A 21,382-nucleotide genomic window follows, 5' to 3' on the forward strand; every position below is an offset into this window, starting at 1 on the left:
AATTTACAATTATATAAATTTCATTCATTTTTGGCCCAAATGTTGTCTTTGTTTGAATGGATTTCATTTCCAACTACATGTGGACTATAAATTGAATATTAACGATTTTATCCAAGATTCCAGTGTTGTAAAAATTCTTATGACTCAGGCGACTATAACAGCTGAAGAAACCCCAACTCACACAGTCATAAATTCTAGTCAGTACTATGGAGAAGCCCCAATTCAAGTTTTGATCAATCCAGTCTGCAATTGGAGGTCTGGTCATTGTAAAAAATGTAATTCATTGTTCATAAATTCTGGCAAGGTTAATGCACTTATTGTACATACTGTACATATTGTAAACTGTGTAAATAGCATAAGACAATTGTATTTGGTATTAAGTTTGTTTACTATAAGTTCCAATGTTTATATTTTTAATTCTTGACCTTAGGATTAATATAGGCTGAAGATGCCCATAACTAGCGCGAAACGTCCCTAACTGGTGTGTTTTGTTCATGTAGAATTTAACCACTAAAAATATATATATTTATTGAAAAGGTGGACACAGTAATTTTAATCTTGAAAGAGTTTACTTATTGTATCTTCAATACGGAACAAAGTGACATTAGTTACTTGTTACTTGTAATCTTGTATTGAAACACGACCCACTCGGAACTTGGTGCACAATTCCACAACAGTGATTTTCGACAGACATGCTACCTCATACACAGTCTTCATTCTCGTATGGATGTCCACTGGTGTTTGTCCTTTGGCAGCCAAGAACAGAACAATAGCATGTTGGTCCTGTTTGGATGCATTTGGTAATGTCTCCATAGTTCACATGGCTGTATTTAATGCATGCACCTCGCCATGTCACAACTGCCACAGTAATCCCATTGCCTACACGTCCGTGCTTATATACCCCCCTCAGAGTCGCACAACGTTGCATATCCACTGCAGCAACGCCCTCAAATGGAAACTTTTTGATCCCACTTGAATAGCAGATATATATTCGATCACAGGTAGAAATACCCGGCACTGCAAACTGTCCATGATTTAAAATGTTCAGAAGATTGTTATTTATGATTAAGACAGTCAGAGTGTTTATTCTGTGTACGTGGTAAATAGCATTTAGAGGCAGTATGTAGGTATGTAGGTATAATTTTTGTGCAGTGGATTTAAACTGGCTAAGCCAAGTTCTGTGTTAGATACGTGTCTTGCATCTGGGGCTTTATAAACAACTCCGATCAGTACTTTTTGATTGCCAGTCGAAACTTCTACAAACATAAATTCTGGTCGATAGGAATTGACACGGCTCAAGTATAACTTAGAAATATTTTCAGTCCTACAAACACGCAAGTTCAATATAAATATTACACTATAACATACCTGTAAAAAGCACAAGCAATTAAACAAGGAGTAAAAATACACACTATCAAATAAAGATAGATAAAAAGATATGTAAAGATAAGAACCACGTGGTCCATAGCAGGCCCAAATGGAACTAAAAAAAAAAATGACTTGTTTCAGTCTTAAAAGAACATCATCAAATTCTATCAAGTTACCCTCGGTATTTGGAAATATTTATGTTTATTTCTGTCTTAACACCTAGGAATTTGAAATTTAGAACTTATCCTAATGAAATCCTCCTTGTAACAATTGTATTTGGCACCTCCTTCCCCTCTCCAATACGTTTTCTATGGTCAAGACTATGCAAAGTCATGTTATTTAACTCAACAAATCTTAGTGTAGTGAGGGTTTTAACAAAGTCTTTATTACACATTTGCAGTGCAAGGTATTACTATTATCAAAGGGGGTTTATACTTAATCGGTGTGAACCATTAATGACAGCACGTTTAATATGGCAACATTTAGGGCTTGTGGATGGATCGCAAGAGTTTCCCTGAGAATGCCTCTTGTTATCGCTGGTGAAGGGGAGGGGGAGAAGGGTGACCGGTGGGGAAGCAGGACCAGGTCACTGACATCAAAGTCTCAGTATAAACAACACTTGTGTTATGACTGGCCATAATCTAGGAAATATTTCTCCCCACTCACCTTATTTTCTCTACAAATACTTTCAGGAGGACAATCACTTTCACTCAACCAGCCTCAATCCTATTAAATACAAGTGGGATGCTGCCAAGAGAAATTTGTGTAGCCTGGACTCTCTTCCAACCATTCTCCAAGCATTATGCAAGGATGTGCAATGGTCCTGGACCAGTTCGTCTCCCTAAAGCTTCTGATGTGTTGTCCAGTTGAAATTGGGCACTATCCGCTAATAACCAGGCATCTCTAATTCAATTACTTATAAGTGTATTAGTTGTGAGTGTGACGAAATGGAAAGGGACAAAGTCAGGGAAGTTGAACGGAGGTTACAAGTTGTATTGGAATGGTAACAGCTAGGAGGCAAGAAATGGAGGAGTGGAGGAGTGGTTTTGGTGCCACACAAGGATACTGAGGCATCACAGATGTCTCCTTTGTAACTGAAGGAATCATCAGTGCCAGAGTAAACCTGGGAAAAATTCAGTTTCATAGTAGTTCAGATGAATGTCCCACAGCAACAGTGCAATGATGATGAGAAGGAAAAGTTCCTTAACCCAATAGTTTCTGGTGTAGCGGTCCCGCGCGCTAATTTAGAAATCTGATTTAAAATGCCCACAAAACGAGTAAGCCATGCAGTCAGAACTACTGTGCTCCGCTCTGAAATAAATGCCGTAAATGGAACAGCAACCAGAATTTTCATGCATAGTTTTTAGTGAACCATTTAGAATAATTGTACTCATCATCAATGATGTCAGAATGAAGATTTTGTGTGGTAAATCTCGAAACATTCGCATATATGTAGAGGCACTTAGCACTTTTTGGGGTCTCAATACATTTATCTCTGTTGAATATAATTGGATGTGAGGCTTATGAACCTTGGGATATGAGAATGCAGAGGGCAAAGTAGACCTTAATTTCATCAAATCAAAATACTTTATTTGCAAATGAGGTGGTGGCAAATGATACACAAAAATAAATTTTTCTCAACAACTAAATTTTAAATTAAAATGAAAACATTTTTCCTAAAATACAGTATTATACAATTTACATTAACAATTTTTCTATTAAACACACAGATCATCCTTAATAAATTTAAATTATTTACAAAATTCTATTTATAATATCTTCTGTAACTTTCACATATAATGAACTCATATTATACAGTATGTGAAATCACTTCAAAAAATACTGTACAATTGCTATAAGATTTAAATGTACGTTGCAACCCACTTTGGTACCTAACGTGCATTATGACCTGCTGCGTCTTAACCAGAGCCCCTTTTGCCTCTGCCTTTCAGAGTTTCTGAAGGGCCTTCACAGCTACCGCAGCCGTCCCAAGGCCCTCGAAGTCCCCTCTGTACTTCACCCCTACAGGCAGTTCCCTACTTCAGCTGTCCAGTCTCCATAGACAAGCCAAACCCCATGGCGCAACAGCCCCTAAGGGCCATGGCCTACCAAGCAACCGCTGCTCAGCCCGAAGGTCTGCAGACAACAAGGTGTTATGTGTTCAGTATGACGGATCCTCTTGGCCGTTATTCTTGGCTTTCTAGACTGGGGCCAGCATCTCACCGTCAGATAGCTCCTCAATTGTAATCACGTAGGCTGAGTGGACCTCGAACCAGCCCTCAGATGCAGATAAAAATCCCTGACCTGTCCGGGAATCGAACCCGGAGCCTCCAAGTAAGAGGCAGGTACACTACCCCTACACCGCGGGGCCGGCATTCTCCATAGACAAGGGGATGGAATTAATTTATTCATAAAAATTCTTTATTTACAATAATCTACACAGGTCGAATGCCTTTTAACATTTCTTTTCTGTGTTGCTGTTTATTCTTTTCTTGAAAATCTGTAACAGATTTTGGAAAAGGATCAAACACTTCCCCACTTGCCGATATAATTATTTTCCAACTGAAACCTCTCACAGATTTCCCCCCAAGCTTCCTCTCCTGTATAGTCTATATATAGTCCTATAAGTCTAGTTTTCTCTCTTCTCTTATTTAAAGCTTTCCACTCAAGTTTCTCTAATATTTCTGATACACTACTTTTTCTTCTGAAATCCCCTGTTACAAATCTTGCCGCTTTCCTCTGCACACCATCTATTTCTTTTATTAGGTATTCCTGGTGAGGATACCAAACACAGTTTGCATATTCTAATAATGGACGAACCATAGGTAAGTAACTTTTCTCTTTTAATTCTTTGTTGCATCCTTTATGTAGCCTCATTATGACATGTAACAATCTGTATGCTTTCCCACCAATGTCATCAACATGACCCTTCCAGTGCAAATTACTTTCAAATCTCACACCTAAATATTTGCACTTGCCATCTGTTGGGACATTTACCTCATCCAAAGTGTATTTAAATTCGGTTTTTAAGCTCCTGTTTGTAAATGTTGTGACAATTGATTTGCCTCCATTAATCTTTGCATTCTTCTCTTCAACCCATTGTTGTATACTGTGAAGGTCCCTTTATAATTATCTACAGTCCTCTATGTTATTTATTTCCCTATAAATAATTGTGTCATTTGCATACAATCTTATTTTTGAAGTTATATTGTTCCCTAAATCATTTGCATATATTAAGAATAGTAATGACCCTGTGGAATTCCCTTCCAAACTTTCTCTTCTTGTGATTCATGATTCCCTACTTTGATTTTTTGAACCCTTGAATTTAGAAGTGTTCTTATCCAACATATAACTCTTCAGTCCAACCCTATTCCCTCCAGTTTCTTAATAATATTCCATGCTCTACTCTGTCAAATGCCTTGGAAAGGTCTATGACTACACAATCCAACTGATCTGATATGTCCTGCTGAAATCCCACCAGTTGTGCCTGACAAGAAAATTTCTTTCTAAATCCATACTGGCTCCTCATGAACTAATTTTTATCTTCAGATATCCCTCTAATATACTTTGCTATTAAACTCTCCAGTATTTTACAAACTCTATTGGTCAGGCTGACTGGTCTGTAGATCTCAGGTTTCCTTTTATCCCCTCTCCGTTTTAAATTGGTATTATTATAGATTCCTTCCATTCCTTTGGTATTACACTATTATTTATGATATAGTCAAAGAGAAATTTTAAATAAGGCCCTAAGTACCACCCCATTGTCTTTAAAATCTCCCCAGTAATTTGATCACTCCCTGCTGCTTTTCCTTGCTGAAGGAGTTGAATTTCTCTGGAAAATATCCTCATTTGTAATGAGAAGCTTCTTGTTTCCTTATATATCTTTCCTTCTCTATATTCTGTTTCAGTTTCTAACTCCTGACAATCTTTTACTGAATCTATGAATTCCCTACTAAATATATTTGCTTTCTCTTTATCTGTCAGAAATTGTGGGAATTTGGATTCCTTTTCCCTTTTGATTCCTAATATATGAATACAGTTTTTTCCATTTCCCTTTATGGTCATTATCCTGATGAAGTATGCCATTCATGCAATTCTCTTTTGCTTCCTTCTTCACTCTATTAAGTTTCCTTATTAGCTGTTTTCTAGATTCTCTATTCTCCCTACCCTCTTTGATTTTCCTGTTTATAATTCTACATTTTCTTTTTACTTTCCGTAACCTCTACAACAGTGGTTACACAAAACAAGGGACAAACACAGTAAAGGGGGAAGGTAAGAGCAACTACACAATATCAGAAAACACTACACACTCAGAAAAACATTAGCTGGCATTACGCGGATCTCCAACAACAACATATACATAAATATCAGTACGGCCAACTAGCGGACAACAAACCGGGAAGGTGGAAAAGGCTGGGAACCTACCAAAGGTATGGACATGGCTTAGATTGCGGATTCCGAAATAAATCGACGTTATCCTTAGATTTGAAAAAATATTATTTACAAAAGATTTTTACAAATACATTCGAAATATAATCCCAGCTTACGAACTATAAGTTCTGTGATATACATAACTTAGAGGTTCTTTGATAATACCTTCGTAGCAGTGTAAATTCAAATTTCAAATCAACTATACATCTAGTTACCAATGCAGTCATACAATACAATTTACAGTGAAGTGAACAGGTTCTCTAAAATCTAGCGTACTTCAAGTGATACAGAACTACCAGAGGCAAAGCCCAAGGTAAATATATTAAATTACAGTCTACATATTTTGTGAAATAAGAAAAGGGAATGCCTCGAAAACAAACAGGCAAGGCCAGCTGAAAAGCTAGGGCGTCCTAAATAATTAATTTGGCGAATCTAGGTTAGGCTAGGGCAGACTCCTATACGAAATTGCAAAGGAACATTACGGAAATTTTAACCGGAACGAAAAGTAAGAGTGCTTACCGAAAGGTGCGCCATCCCGGAAGCGAGCCCTCGCACACGACGCAGACCAACACAGACAAATGGCAGGTCAGGCCAAGAGAAGACTGAATTCAGAATACCGAATTATGATGAACACTGCCTCTCTCTCTATATATATATATATAGGTAAACTCCGGCCTTGGAGCAACCAATCAGCGTGCATGAGTTCCCTATCGCCACCTAGACTCACCAATCACAACCCTACTTTCAGTCGCGAACTTTGACACACATTCAGAATACGCCTGATCGCGAACGTCGTATTTCCAGAACAGTCAGAAATATTTTCTAGAATACATTACCCACAAAACAACACACCCTGGTCAACAATTCATGGAACTTTCTGGATCCTTCCAGGAAATATAGAACAGAATTTTACTATTTACAAATGCATATGTCACAAATCTTACACAGTACAGGTTAGGTCATCATACTTTACAAATAACAGTACAGGTCATAATAAATGAAACAACATATGGTACTTTACAAATAAAGTCTTGAAAAAACACTTTCCACTTGCACTACATAGTTCACTTGTGACACTTTCCTTATTTCTCTTGTGTAATGAACAGGGTCTGAGGTCATTTTACCCTTCCTAACAGGTTCAAATCTCTTCTCTCCTTCCCAGCTGATTCCTTTAAAGTTTGCCCAAAGCGTATCCACATTACTCCCTTCGCTTATCCAACAACTGAATTGTGATTTAAGGTAAGTTCCAAATTTAACTTTAGTTTTTCTGTACAAATCTTGTGTGACCCTCTTATTAAGCCTGTTTGGCACCAGTCCTACATCCATTACTACAGCCTTTTGGTCACCTATCCCTTCAATTACCTTGGTATTATCCACAATTTCCCATGGTTTAAGCAAGAATACATCTAGTAAGTTATTCAGGCGAGTTGGTGCTTGTACTAATTGTGTAAATCCACCCTCCGAAATTAACTTATTTGCCAGTTTCTGTTCATGGGCTTCACTTGCAGCTCCATTTCATTTAAGTTCGGGCACGTTTAGATCTCCCCCCAACTATTGCGAACCCACACCCAGTCACTCTGTTTTGCTCTTGCACGCAGGGCTTTAGGTTTGATTTCACAGTCACTCGTATCAGATGAATTGTCACTTTTACTTAAAATCTCTTCTTCAATATTATCGTAATTACCATCACTGTCCTCTGATTCACTGTCTAAAACACTTTCAATTAGCTCAGCAATAACATTGCTATCACTGGTCTTTACTCTGTCTGGAGCCATGGCTAGGAGACTGACTTGATACCTGATGAAATGTTTGTGTTTTCAGTGGCTTCATTTGGGCAATAAATTACGGTACAAGTTCGCTGAAGGAGAGCTGTATACAAGCCACATTGCTGTTCTATTCATAGTAGGGTTGGGCAGACCGGAACATTCACTTGTTCCACAACATTAGGAGCTTGAGGCGGAGTGTTTCGGTACAGAGTGCCGAGACACGGGACACAGGACTGTAACTGCGTCCTAGAGAGAACTTCGAGAGGCAACAGTACATGCTCCGCTTCAGCTGGAATGTGCCTGAACCGAACGTGCCCCAAGGCCGCACTAGATAGATTAGTTGGCCTTGGCCTGTGTCTGCCTGTCGATACCGGCTGTGTGCCGCCCTGTGTTGGAGTGTCAACATTTTTTCATCCAGTTATATCTTTAATTCCAAAGCGATGACCCACATTTTTCTTGGGCTTAAAAGTTTCCTTAAAGTCCAAATTAATTTTTAACATCAATCCCCGAGAAAGTGTTGAGGGAAATTTTCGAGATATTGAAGAAAGTAAATGGAAGTTGAGAGGGAAGGAATTCGAAGTGCAGAGAGCATAAGGCACATTGGGATGCAGGCGAAGCAGCTAAAGCAGTGCAGCACAGAGAAGATTTTTGTAATCCACACAAATCATTACACCATCGCAAGTTGACAGACAGGGCAGGACAGAGCAGAGCAGGCCGGTTCTGCACCTACTTCCGCCTACCACGCGCAGTCTTCGAAACAGTTTCCTGCACACGTGTCACGCAGTTAGTTAAGAAATGGAGGAGAAAATTACCACAGCCATTCAGTCTCACCATGTTTTGTAGGTACTATGTGAATCATGTGGACTGCAATGCAGTATGTACGTATGTATGTATGTTCGTGAGAAAATGGCTGAACAGAATTTAATGAAAATCGGTATGTAAATTCGGGGAATAAGACACTACAGTCTAGGCTATAAATCATTTCATTCACGCTGCGTAATAAGGTAGTTTAGAGAAAGGCCTAAAATGTAATCCACCGAGCAAGTGGCCGTGCGGTGAGGGTCGCGCATCTGTGAGCTTGCATTCGGGAGATAGTGGATTCGAACCCCACTGTCGGCAGCCCTGAAGATGGCTTTCCGTGGTTTCCCATTTTCACATTAGGCAAATGCTGGGGCTGTACCTTGATTAAATCCACGCCCGCTACCTTCCCAATCTTCCACCCTTCCGTCGCCGAAAACCTTCGATATGTTAGTGCGACGTTAAACAAACAGCAAACAAAATAATGTAATCCTCATATATATATGAAACAATCCGTGACCCAAGTTCTCGCAACATACAGAATTTAAGACAAAGATCTAATGCTGATTATGGAGAGAATCATCGCCGACTCCGTCACCGTCATCCATCATCACATTTATGTGAAGAGATAAATACGGAAAATCATTTATCATGTCTTGTCAAATATAAATGCAAACGCCTTCACAACAGATTGTCAATGTTGATTGATTTTAGTATCTTGTGCCTTGTGACAACTAGATGAAAATCTAGCAGTACATTTGTAAATACATATTTTTCCCTCTCCCCACTATGATCCTATTAATGAATTTACCATGCAAGTTGGTCGTGCAGTTAGGATCGCCTTGCTATGAGTTTGCATTCGGGAGATAGGGGGTTCGAACACCACTGTCGGCAACCGTGAAGTTAGTTTTCCTTGGTTTCCCATTTTCACACCAGGCTAATGCTGGGGGGGGGGGGGGGGGGGGCTGTACCTTAAGGCCACGGTCGCTTCCTTCCCATTCCTAGCCCTTTCCTATTCCATCGTTGCCATAAGACCTATCTGTGTCGGTGCGACGTAAAAAATATAAAAAATAATCATGAATTAAATTAAAGTCCATACGAACGCCGAACATCGCTAACATAGAAATATTGTTGAGTCTTGTAAACTGGCGACGGTGGTTGTTTTTATTGCGATTGTCTTAAGCTGAATAACCGTGTTGCCATCAGCACAAGGGAAATTGTAAAGATGACTAACAAAATGAGAAAAATCGCGAATGCTTGAAGAAAAAGGAAAAAAGAGCCTCTTTATACTAGATGCCCCAGTATCACAGAGTCTAAAGAAAACATGTTATTTCTGAAAACCAACGAGACCCTGTGTGGCAATATGCGCTCACGTCCACTTCGCAGTTTCGTTAAGCTTCGCGCTGTTCTGCTCTGCTCTTCCCTGCTCTGCGGCCAACTGCTTCTCAATGTGCGCCCGGCCTAACAGCACGAAAGTACAACAATGTATTCATCCAGTTTTATTTTTGATTCCAAAGCGACGACCCATATTTTTCTTGGGCTTAAAAGTTTCCTTAAAGTCCAAATTAATGTTTAATGTCAGTCCCCGAGAAAGTGTTGAGGGAAATTTTCGAGATATTAATTACTCACTAATTACTCACAATACAGGCCAATACAGTCAACTGGTAAAAATATTCTTGAATTGGTTACTTTTAAACACCTGCACTGCCATTGTAACCGTGTTATGTGTATTTTATATTGACAGGAAAAATCTTAACCTAAAAGCAGCCTTTAAACGTGATTATTGGGCGCGAATTTCAGTGTTCTGACTGTTCGTTCACGTTCCCTGCAGCTTTATGCTGGACCATGGCCATAACTACACACAGGGACACACCACACAGCGCGTTCCGTACAGGCACATTCCCACTGGTGCGGAGCATGTAATGTTGCCTCTCGAAGTTCTCTCTACACTGCGCAGTTGCAGTCCCGCGTCCCGTGCGCCCGCTGCACAGTTCAGCTAGTAGGCGAAGGGCAGTGCATAGTGGCGCTTCTGACGACACAGCGAGTCAGTGACTCCGGCTCGCTTGAGAATGTTTCGGAACAATTGACACTCGGTGTTCTGGAATAGCGGAACATAACTGTGCACCGACACATTGTGCCGAAACAGGGACATAGTGCCCAACCCTAATTCATAGAAGTTTGGAAAAGAGAAACACTTGTAGAGGTGATCTAAATAGAAGCTAGTACATACGACAAGGTGCAGTGCGTGAATGTCTCGTCTTTGGAGTTGAAGGACTAGCCAGTGCTCGGGTGGACATCACGTCAAATAAGTTGAGTGGGTTAAAGACCTCGAAGATGAAATACACGAGGTAACATTGTGCTAACTGGGAATTTGAATGAAGTTGGAGAAGATAACTCTGGTTATGAGGTAATGGAGCAAGGAATGCTTAGGGTGAACATGTCTATAGACTTTTATGCAAGAAATAACCATCTAATATAGAATACTTTCTTCAAGAAATGGGACAGCTGTAAGATAATTAGATACAGCTGAGTTGAAGATCTAAAACAGTTATTGATTGTTACGTGGTAACGTATATGAGGAGTGAGAGAGACAAAACCGGGCAAGTTGGCCGTGCGGTTAGAGGCGCGCAGCTGTGAGCTTGCATCCGGGAGATAGTGGGTTCGAATCCCACTGTCGGCATCCCTAAAGATGGTTTTCCATGGTTTCACATTTTCACACCAGGCAAATGCTGGGGCTGTACCTTAATTAAGGCCACGGCCACTTCCAACTCCTAGGCCTTTCCTATCCCATCGTCGCCATAAGACCTATCTGTGTCGGTGCGACGTAAAGTCACTAGCAAGAAAAAAGTAGAGGACAAGATGTAAATAAGGTAGATGAAGTGTATGTGTGAATTGTAGAGGACAAGATGTAAATAAGATAGAAGAGGTGTATGATGTAAGTGAGTAAGAGCAGACTGAAAGATACGGGAGGGGGTGCGGGAGGTAGTACAAGAAGTGAAAGGGTGGGGTGGGACGGACCTACCCCAAGGTTAAAAAGAGTAAGCATGTCCGCACGTGGGGAAACAGGAGAAGCAAGGATAGGTGCTGACAATGTGAAAGAAAGGCAACTTGAATAAAAACAAGCTGGTAAGTAGATAAGACGGGTCACATGATGGATTGGCTTCCATCTCGTGTGATCTGCCATGCAAAGAACGGGAGGAAAACACATTGTCGGCTAGTTGTCGGTGGGGAAAGACATCTGACCCACAAGGCGTGGCTGGGAGTGGTGTCACGGGCAGGACGGGCAGTTTTCTTCCTTACCAAGGAGATAGCACGACCAGCCAGTTCTTTTAGATTAATATTAGGCAGTAGAGATGTAGTTAGGGGTGGTGCCTTACATGGTGTCTGGTATTCCGTCCGTGTGGGGGCCACCAAGTAAGTTAGTTGTAAGATTAGAGGATGGTAGGGTGGGCCCTTGCATGTGGACTGGTCATCCGCCCGTGTAGGGTCCGCTTAGTATTAAGTTTTAGACTAAATTAGTTGCAAATTTAGTTGTAGTTAAGCAGTCAGTAAATTAGTTGTAGATTTAGTTGTAGTGAAGTAGTTAGTCTAGCAATGTACTATTTTTATTTTTTTTTCTTTATTTCCTTATACCGATGGTTTGTAACTATGGTGGGGTAATAAAGATGAAATGTAATATTGAATTGTATCATCGTCATCATTTTACAGTTCCAGTTTCCCGGGTGCTGTTAGCGAGCCTCTTCCATTCTGTCTTATTTAGGTACGTTCTGTTGTTAATGTCGTCCTCCAGTGTCCTTCCCCGATCTGCAATGTCCATCTTTACGATGTCCATCCAGTGGCTTCTTGGTCTTTCCACCATCCATTTTCCTGCCACATGTCACTCCAAGTTAACATATGCTGTCCTTGTTGGCTCCATCCTCATTACATGCCCAAACCACCTCAGTCTTGACATGGTGACCCGATCTAACAATGATGTAACAATGTAGTATAAAATTAGATATCAAACATGTATCAATATATTTTCCCTGACTTAAAACATTTGAATTTTGTGCTCAATATCAGCTGGAGATGAAATTTGGTTTGTGAGTAAATCTGACCCAGTGGAAAATATTTAGAGGGTGAGGCCCAAAATATAAGCATACATTTACTTTTTTGCTAAATAAGGGACACCCTAATGCACATGCACCGAACGACTGAAGCTCTGCAGCGGGTATGTGCACTGTTGTTTGCGATAACGGTTAGCCTCCCACTGATTGATTTTTAGCCACAGCTGCCACTGGGTGGGGATTTATTAGTTTTCTGACAGGAAGTCTTAAATCCAACAGACAACGTGTTCCTCAATTAGTTCAGGTACGAACAAAAAGGAACATGCACACTCCTCAAGAATTAGCCTAAAGGTACCTGTCAGTCTGTTGTAGTAGTGTGAGAAAGCATATTTAAGAATACTTCACTGTATTTTGTAAAACTTTAATTTTTGCAAGACCGAATTATGTGGAACTTCGAACTACTGGGCCTCCGCTGTTATACAGTTAGCTATGTAGTCAAAAGTGGCAGGGATTAGTTCCTGCACAAGAAGCAGTAATTAGTTGTGGTGTGGTTGCAGGACTTGGACTCGTTGACAGACATCAGCGTCGATGGAAACAGAGTGGAGGAACCTGAAGTGGACGTCGAGGAGCCTCTCACTCCAGAGCCAGACGCCTGCCTTGTAACAGACACAGACAGAAAACATAAAGCCCTCACACTGCCACCCAAGTTAGACGTGAAACAGATCGACTGGGATGAGCTGGATGATCTGTTGCAGGTTAGTCATTAATGAGTTTCCAGGCACTGGAGGGAGCCAGAAGATTTGCCTGACTCATCTGCTGCTGGTGACATTATATATTAATATTCCAGACAGAGGCTCCTGGGCTGTTTCATGAAACATCGTGGTGAAGGGAAGCTTATTTATTACTAAAACTTGGATATGTTTGCAAAATAGATGTTCTTTTCTACTAGAATTATAATAGTGATCCTTAACAAATAATTAATTTTATATAGATAGTTTACATGGATCATATGCTGAAAGGTATAAAATGGCAGGGAGGGATTCAGTTAGGTGGAAATGTAGTAAGCAGCCTGGCCTATGCTGACGACTTGGTCTTAATGGCAGACTGTGCCGAAAGCCTGCAGTCTAACATCTTGGAACTTGAAAATAGGTGCAATGAGTATGGTATGAAAATTAGCCTCTCGAAGACTAAATTGATGTCAGTAGGTAAGAAATCCAATAGAATTGAATGTCAGATTGGTGATACAAAGCTAGAACAGGTCGATAATTTCAAGTATTTAGGTTGTGTGTTTTCCCAGGATGGTAATATAGTAAGTGAGATTGAATCAAGGTGTAGTAAAGCTAATGCAGTGAGCTCGCAGTTGCGATCAGCAGTATTCTGTAAGAAGGAAGTCAGCTCCCAGACGAAACTATCTTTACATCGGTCTGTTTTCAGACCAACTTTGCTTTATGGGAGCGAAAGCTGGGTGGACTCAGGATATCTTATTCATAAGTTAGAAGTAACAGACATGAAAGTAGCAAGAATGATTGCTGGTACAAACAGGTGGGAACAATGGCAGGAGGGAACTCGGAATGAGGAGATAAAGGCTAATTTAGGAATGAACTCGATGGATGAAGCTGTACGCATAAACCGGCTTCGGTGGTGGGGTCATGTGAGGCGAATGGAGGAGGATAGGTTACCTAGGAGAAAATGGACTCTGTTATGGAGGGTAAGAGAAGTAGAGGGAGACCAAGACGACGATGGTTAGACTCTGTTTCTAACGATTTAAAGATAAGAGGTATAGAACTAAATGAGGCCACAACACTAGTTGGAAATCGAGGATTGTGGCGACGTTTAGTAAATTCTCAGAGGCTTGCAGACTGAACGCTGAAAGGCATAACAGTCTATAATGATAATGTATGTAATGTATGTAGATAATGCACATAAAGAACATTTTTGGAAAAATTGCTTGTAAAAGGTTAGTTTATACAGGGTGTTCCCAAGCGTGGGAAATAATTGGGAGATGGGGCTTATTTCTGTGAGTAATAATCGGGAGATAGAAAGTACACCCCAAAACAACACAAAAAGTCCTTACAGTTGATCCTTTATTTTCCATATTAGTACAGTAAGTATTGGCAATGGCTTTACCTGGCACATCCCATGTGGAGTAGCTGCTGCCATGGAATACAGCATTCTGATACAAGAAATGAGAAGCTACAGCCTCTTTCCAGTCATTCGACTGAATCAAGAATGGAAGAAATGGAGCCCCCCTCTAGTGGCGAGGATATAAATTGTGCCAGCTGCCGAAACCTGTCATACTCCTCTGGGGCAATGATTAATGACTAACAAATGAAATAATATTGGAGGGTGCTGTTGGAATCAAAGATGGCCGGAAAAACCAGAGTACCCGGAGAAAAACATGTCTCGCGTCTTTGTCCAGCACAAATCTCAGATGGAATGACTGGAATTTGAACAACGGAACCCAGCAGTGAGAGGCCAGCGGGCTGCCACCTGAGCCATTGAAGCTCTTCTAATATAAGAAGTCCTCAAAATGTCCATCATGCACCTGAATGCATGCCTAAACATGCCACCTCATCAACTGTCACACACACACATTCGAACACTCCAGGAATTGGTCTTGCCTGATGGCAACTTTGTTCCACATGTTGGATAAGTACTGCAATGTCCGTAACTGCATGCCTGACTTCGAACTTAGTTGTAAATACGAACATGTAGCAGGTAGGGACCCTCTTCAGAGGCAGCCCTTCCCAGGGAGTGGCACCCCTGCCTATGCAAGTCCCAGAGCGCACTGACCCAGTGTGTAACATGTGGTATGGGTCCCAGCTCAGGGGTACGAGTGAAGACCTCAACGGCATCTACGGCGGAGAAGGTTGACTTCGATACCCATAGCGTCTGTACTCCAGAGGAGTGGCTACGAAAGGCATCTGTCTTCATGTTAGGGGCGGCCTAATTTTCAACCTGGCAGTAGGTATAAAATGCCTTTATGAGTGGCGAGCCCGTTGTAACAACAGACTATATGGATAAAGCAGATATATATGGATAAGAAAGAAATTCCACCTTATCAATACTGTTTATTGTAAATGACTTACATCAGTTCCAGTTTCGACCCTATTTGGTCAACAGCTGACATATCATGGTTTTACATCTATTAGGCATTGGTTTGTATTACTTGTCTGCAATGATGTTGTCATCCATTAGCACATCCGGATGTCTAATGGGGGTATGAGTTAGATGTATGTTGTCATTTCATTTGTAAGTTCGTAAAAGTAAAATTGTTTTGAGGTTTAAATATGATTGTAAAAACTTAACCTAAGCTTAAAAACTGATTGTACGTACACATTAAACACATTTAAAACACTTTTTCTAATTTCGTGTGGCTATTTCTAGCCGAGTGCAGCCCTTTTAAGGCAGACCCTCCAATGAGGGTGGGCGGCATCTGCCATTTGTAGGTAACTGCTTGTTATTTTGGTGGAGGATAGTGTTATGTGTGGTGTGTGAGTTGCAGGGATGTTGGGACAGCACAAACACCCAGCTCCCAAGCAATTGGAATTAACCAATGAACGTTAAAATCCCCGACCCGGCCGGGAATCGAACCCGGGACCCTCTGAACCGAAGGCCAGTACGCTGACCATTCAGCCAACGAGTCGGACATTAAAAACGCTAAAAACAGTATATAAGAAATACTTGATGGGTTTAAAAGTTCATGTCTTGCTTATTCCTTCTTCAGATTTCCATGTTAGAGTCTTGTAATCATGTATTTATATCGGTTGTTTTTGTGCTCATAAACCATGGTATAGGTTCTTGAGAATGTTCTATTTGACTGAAGGATATCTTCATGTATGCTTATAAAAAAACACATGTCATTAAATGATCCAGTAGTGTGGACAAAGACAGTATGTGGTTCAGCTGTAAAGAAAATCTTGTTCTTAAAGGTTTGTACAGATGATGAAGTCTTGGTTTTGTGAATTTGATTGAATTTGGATTTTGGTGGTAACTCGTTCCTTGTCTGTATTTGTATGCCGGTGCTGTGGTTATCTGTGAAAGATAAACTGATATGAGTAAAGTGTTGTAAGTTTGAAGGAATGCCTAGGGATGTTTGCGAAATAAATTCGTACTTACTGCTGTTGTTGTGGTTGGGTGGTGTTCTGTTTGAGAGCTTGCTGCGTACTGCTACGCATTTGCCTTGGGCTTATGTTCGCTGTAGTGAGGGGTATGGATGGAGGGGTAGGGAGAGTGGCTATTGTGGGGGTGAGGGTTGGAGCTGGGCATGTCGTTCAGCAGTTTTTTGGGACGTGCTCTGTTTGTTTATTAACTATTTTGAGGTAATCATTTTTTAGGGCGGGATTAGCTTTATTAAAAATGATATATATTTTTTTTCTTTCTGTAATGTCATTTACATTGTAGTTAGGATTAGCGTATTGGTCTAGAGAAATGTAGAAATCTTCTGTTATGTTGAGTTTAGAATTTATATTTAGTATTTTCATATCATTCTCGATGTCCTGACCTATCGACAAAAAATGATTGTTTTATTGCGTTTAAATGTTCGTTGTAGTGGATTATGAAGTTTCTGCCTCTACGTCCAGTATAACTTCTTTACATGGAAATCTGAAGAAGGAATATGCAAGACATGAACTTTTAAACCCATCAAGTGTTTTATATACTGTTTTTAGTGTTTTTAATGTGTTTAATGTGTATGTACAATTAGTTTTTAAGCTTAGGTTAAGTTTTTACAATCATATTTAAACCTCAAAACAATTTTACTTTTACGAACTTACAAATGAAATGACAACATACATCTAACTCATACCCCATTAGACATCCAGATGTGCTAATGGATGACAACATCTTTGCAGACAAGTAATACATACCAATACCTAATAGATGTAAAACCATGATATGTCAGCTGTTGACCAAATAGGGTCGAAACTGGTACTGATGTAAGTCATTTACAATAAACAGTATTGATAAGGTGGAGTTTCTTTCTTATCCATATATGTGTAACCAGTCAATACAGACATGAAACTCATAAATAACGATAAAGCAGATATGTTGCCTCGGAAACGGTTAGGGCGTCCTCTGCTAAAAGCGATGCGCAGCTCCTTAGGTGCTGGGGGAACTGTGAGAAGTGGGCAACCAGGATCAAACTTCATCCAGATTGTGACAGTAAATGTCTTGACACTGGTGGGAAAGACAGAAGAACTGGTTGACTTCATGAAAGAAAAAGATATAGCCATACTTGGACTGTATGAGACCAAGAAGAGAGTTACGGGAGAGATTCCTCTGAAAGAAGGATATAGGCTTTATTACAGCGGAAGACCTGAAGCAAAAAATGGAGTTGCCATCATACTTAGAAAAGAAATCCAAGAATATGTGGAATATACAAAATGTGTCGGCGATAGGATGATGGTGATGAGACTCCAGTTTGAAAATGGCATGAAAGATCTATTTCATTTGTATGCCCCACAACGGGTTGCATAGATGAACATCTAGAGGACTTTTTAGAGGAAGTGGAGAGACAGATAGAAGATAAGGAAGTGTATTGATGGGAGATCGAAATGCACAAGTTGGAATGGAAAGACAAGAAAAGGAAGATGTTGTAGGGCCCTTTGGATATGGAAATGTAAATCCAGAAGGTGAGTTGTTGGCAGATTTTTGCATGAGGAACCAACCAAATGATTGTTGGAAACACCTGGTTTAGTAAGAAGAACAGTTAGAAGATTACAAGGTATGGTTGGGGAGACAGACAAACAAAGACCATGATTGATTATATAATCATAGAGAAAGAACACTGGAAGAACCTTTAAGATGTTACAGTCATGCCTGAAGAAGCCTTTGGTAGATCATAGAGTTGTGATAGGAAAATTGAAAGTGGGATTGAAAAACCCCCATTAAGAAGAGAGAAAAGAATTAAAGTATGGAAGTTGAAGGAGAAAAGCATACAAGAAGAATTTCAAAGGGAAATAATACCCTTGGTACCCAGGATGGAGATGGGGAATGTTGAAGATGAATGGAAAAGGAAGTGCTGGTTGGATGTGCAGAAAAGGTATGTGGTAGAACATCAGGAAATGTGAAAGACAAAGAGACACAGTGGTGGAATGATAGGGTAAAGATTAAAGTGAAGGAAAAGAAAATGGCATGGAAAACATCTAAGACTGCGGAAAGTATAAGAAAATATGTGGAGGCAAAGAATTTGACCAAGAAAGTACTGAAGGGAGAAAAGAGGAAAAGCTGGGCCTTATTCATACAGAAATTGAGAGATGATATGCAGGGCAGCAAGAAATTACTGTATGGTGTTTTAGAAACAAAAATATAGATCATGTAAACACCAGATTTGTGAAGGACGAAGGCGGCATAATATTAACATAGCCAGAAGAACTAAGAAATAGATGGAGAGAGTATTTTCAGAAGTTGCAAGTGACTAATCTCATGTTTTAATCCGTATTGAAATAATAAAGTTTTATTATGAATCCACCTGTTCAATACATTATAATGTTGTCACATTTAAAATAACTTCATTAGTTAAAAAGTTATATATGGGACATGTTTCGCTCCCTTACAGAGCATCATCAGCCAAATCTGAATCTCGAATAATTGTTATTTACTTAAATAATGACTTAAGAACTATTAGAACATTTTTGACAAACTTAAAACTTATTCTGTTAGAATATCATAAAATATATAATCTTTGTATACATGGCTTAATTACATATGCTTAATAGGAAGATACATTAAAATTATGGAAGAGAGAGTGCTAAAATATAAAATAAAATAAAAATATATATATCATGTCCAAAATCTTAGAGAGACGTGAAAATCAATCTTAGGAGCTAAATTTGAGGATTTTCTTGGCAATGAGATCTGGTAAAAAAGTTATTTATCCCTAGTGGATAAGAGTCTATAAAGATTCAAATTATCGTCAATTTGATGATTGAACTTGTAACAGGATAAATGTTGGTCTTCAAGAAATTTAAATGCTTGTTGTCATATGACCTCGGCGAATGCTGTTGAAAAGATATGTTCTTATAGATGTCAATGACCGTTCGTTGAACTAATGGATTTGATAAGGATGATTGAAAGGGGCGTAAATCAACAACCATAGAGAAAGACCTAAAAATTATAAAGAAGATAGAAAAAGGTAAACTAATGACAGAATTAGAAAATATTTATATCCACTTCGACCAGTATTTCAATAAAGAAAAAAATTTAAATGACGAAATTGAAATAAGAAATCCGTTACACGAACAATTACCGAAACTATTAAAGTCGCTTAATCTGGAAAAAAGTAATTTTGCCAAAGTTTTCATTCCCAAAACAACTAATAATCATCCAACATTAAAGAACTCAACCCTTCCCTGCGCTCCTACTAGACATTCCCCTTCCAATACCACACCCACAAACATTTCTCCTCCTGCCCCTACTCCCTCCCATCAACCCCCAAAACCTCACTCTTACAACACAAGGAGTAGACACAGAACAGACAGTCACCACATAACCTCGGACAACACCAAACCGACAAACAGCAATTGGAGGGGTAAGTGACGTTTCTAGAAGCACACTCTTAACTATACTCCGCACGGCCTTACTTCTAAATTGAAGTTTCGCAAAACAAATGAGCATCGCCAATCCTCTGTTGCCAGCGCGCTACACCCGCGAGAACAGCTGATGCAATACGACCGCGGTAAACAGCCATATATAGTAAAATGTAATACCGTACTCAGAAAAACGAATACATATGGAATGAAAACAAATTCATAAAATCTACACTTACTAACAACATCTGACACTAATAAGAGAATATATTATTCAGAATAAAAGAGAATTAGGAAATAACACATCACTCACCGCCAATGGCTGACACAGGAAGGAGGTTATGGCCTACAAAGGAAACACTCCACTGATCTCAGAGTCACTGGAACCCTCTAACGATGAATCGTTGTCACTATCACCAGGTCCCAAAGATATTATTAAACTTTCGACGGAGTTCTCCAGTACATCTTCATCTTCCCACGCCTCACGTATTAATCTTTGTGTACTGCGCACAACTTTCCTCCAGTCATCGGCACTGACGTTCACCACAGCTTCGGTTAACAGGTTTTCCACCTCGGGTAAAGTAAAACGCTTATTTTTTGTTGCAACATAACCCTTAACCTGAGCCCAAATCTTCTCTATTGCATTGAAGTGGCAATGATAAGGTGGAAGTCGAATAACTTTATGTCCATGACGTCTTGCAATTTCGTCCACGACATACACAGGAAATTGTGGCTTGTTTTCTTTCACAAGCTGCAACAGTTCACCTTTCTTCATGTTGTCCCGCACAGGAATGTTGTGCCTCCTTAACCACTCAGCAAGAATCGACTTCTTTGCTGCCATTGTCGGAGCTTTGTCTTGAATTACGGAATGGTAGGGGGCATTGTCCATTATTATTGTACAATTTTCAGACAGGTTATTCATCAATGTGTATTCAAACCAGTTCTGAAAATTGACACTATTCATCTCCTCGTGGTAATCGCCAGTCTTCTTAGACCTCAGAACATATAAACAGTTAGGTACAAATCCATTTGCGGTACCGGCATGTAGCACAATAATTCTTCCCCCCTTTCCAATGGGCACTGCCATTGTACCTTCCACAGAATCATCTGTCCAGCCTTTTCCTACGGTATGGTTTGCATTAATCCATGTTTCATCTAACCACACAATCGAATCAAAATTTTCCTTCATAACGTCCCTTAAAAACCGGCAGCGCCACATCACAATATCACTTCTCTCCATTAACACTCGGCGACCGTTTAATTTCTTGTAACGGAATCCCAGTTCCTTTACCACAACATTCAGTGAAGTCTTGCTGCCTTTAAATAGTTCGCTTTCCTTCAGAGACTCACGTAGCTTCGCAAGAGTAGGGTGTTCTTTTCTGCGGTAGTAGTCATAAATATGACGACGAATGGCATCTTTCTCGAAACTGTCCAAGTTCGTCAC

General features: G+C 39.9%; 1 protein-coding gene across 1 annotated transcript in view; it reads left to right on the plus strand.

Annotated features, from left to right (window-relative positions):
• The window catches only part of Rassf (Ras association family member), a 154,969-nt gene that overhangs the window by 75,417 nt on the left and 58,170 nt on the right, over positions 1-21,382 (plus strand). The window contains exon 6 of the mRNA XM_067153106.2: positions 12,967-13,164. Within this exon, the coding sequence (XP_067009207.2) occupies positions 12,967-13,164 (198 nt within the window). The remainder of the gene's footprint in view (positions 1-12,966; positions 13,165-21,382) is intronic.

Source organism: Anabrus simplex, chromosome 8, assembly GCF_040414725.1.
Source record: "Anabrus simplex isolate iqAnaSimp1 chromosome 8, ASM4041472v1, whole genome shotgun sequence".
In the NCBI taxonomy this organism is placed as follows: Eukaryota; Metazoa; Arthropoda; class Insecta; order Orthoptera; family Tettigoniidae; genus Anabrus; species Anabrus simplex.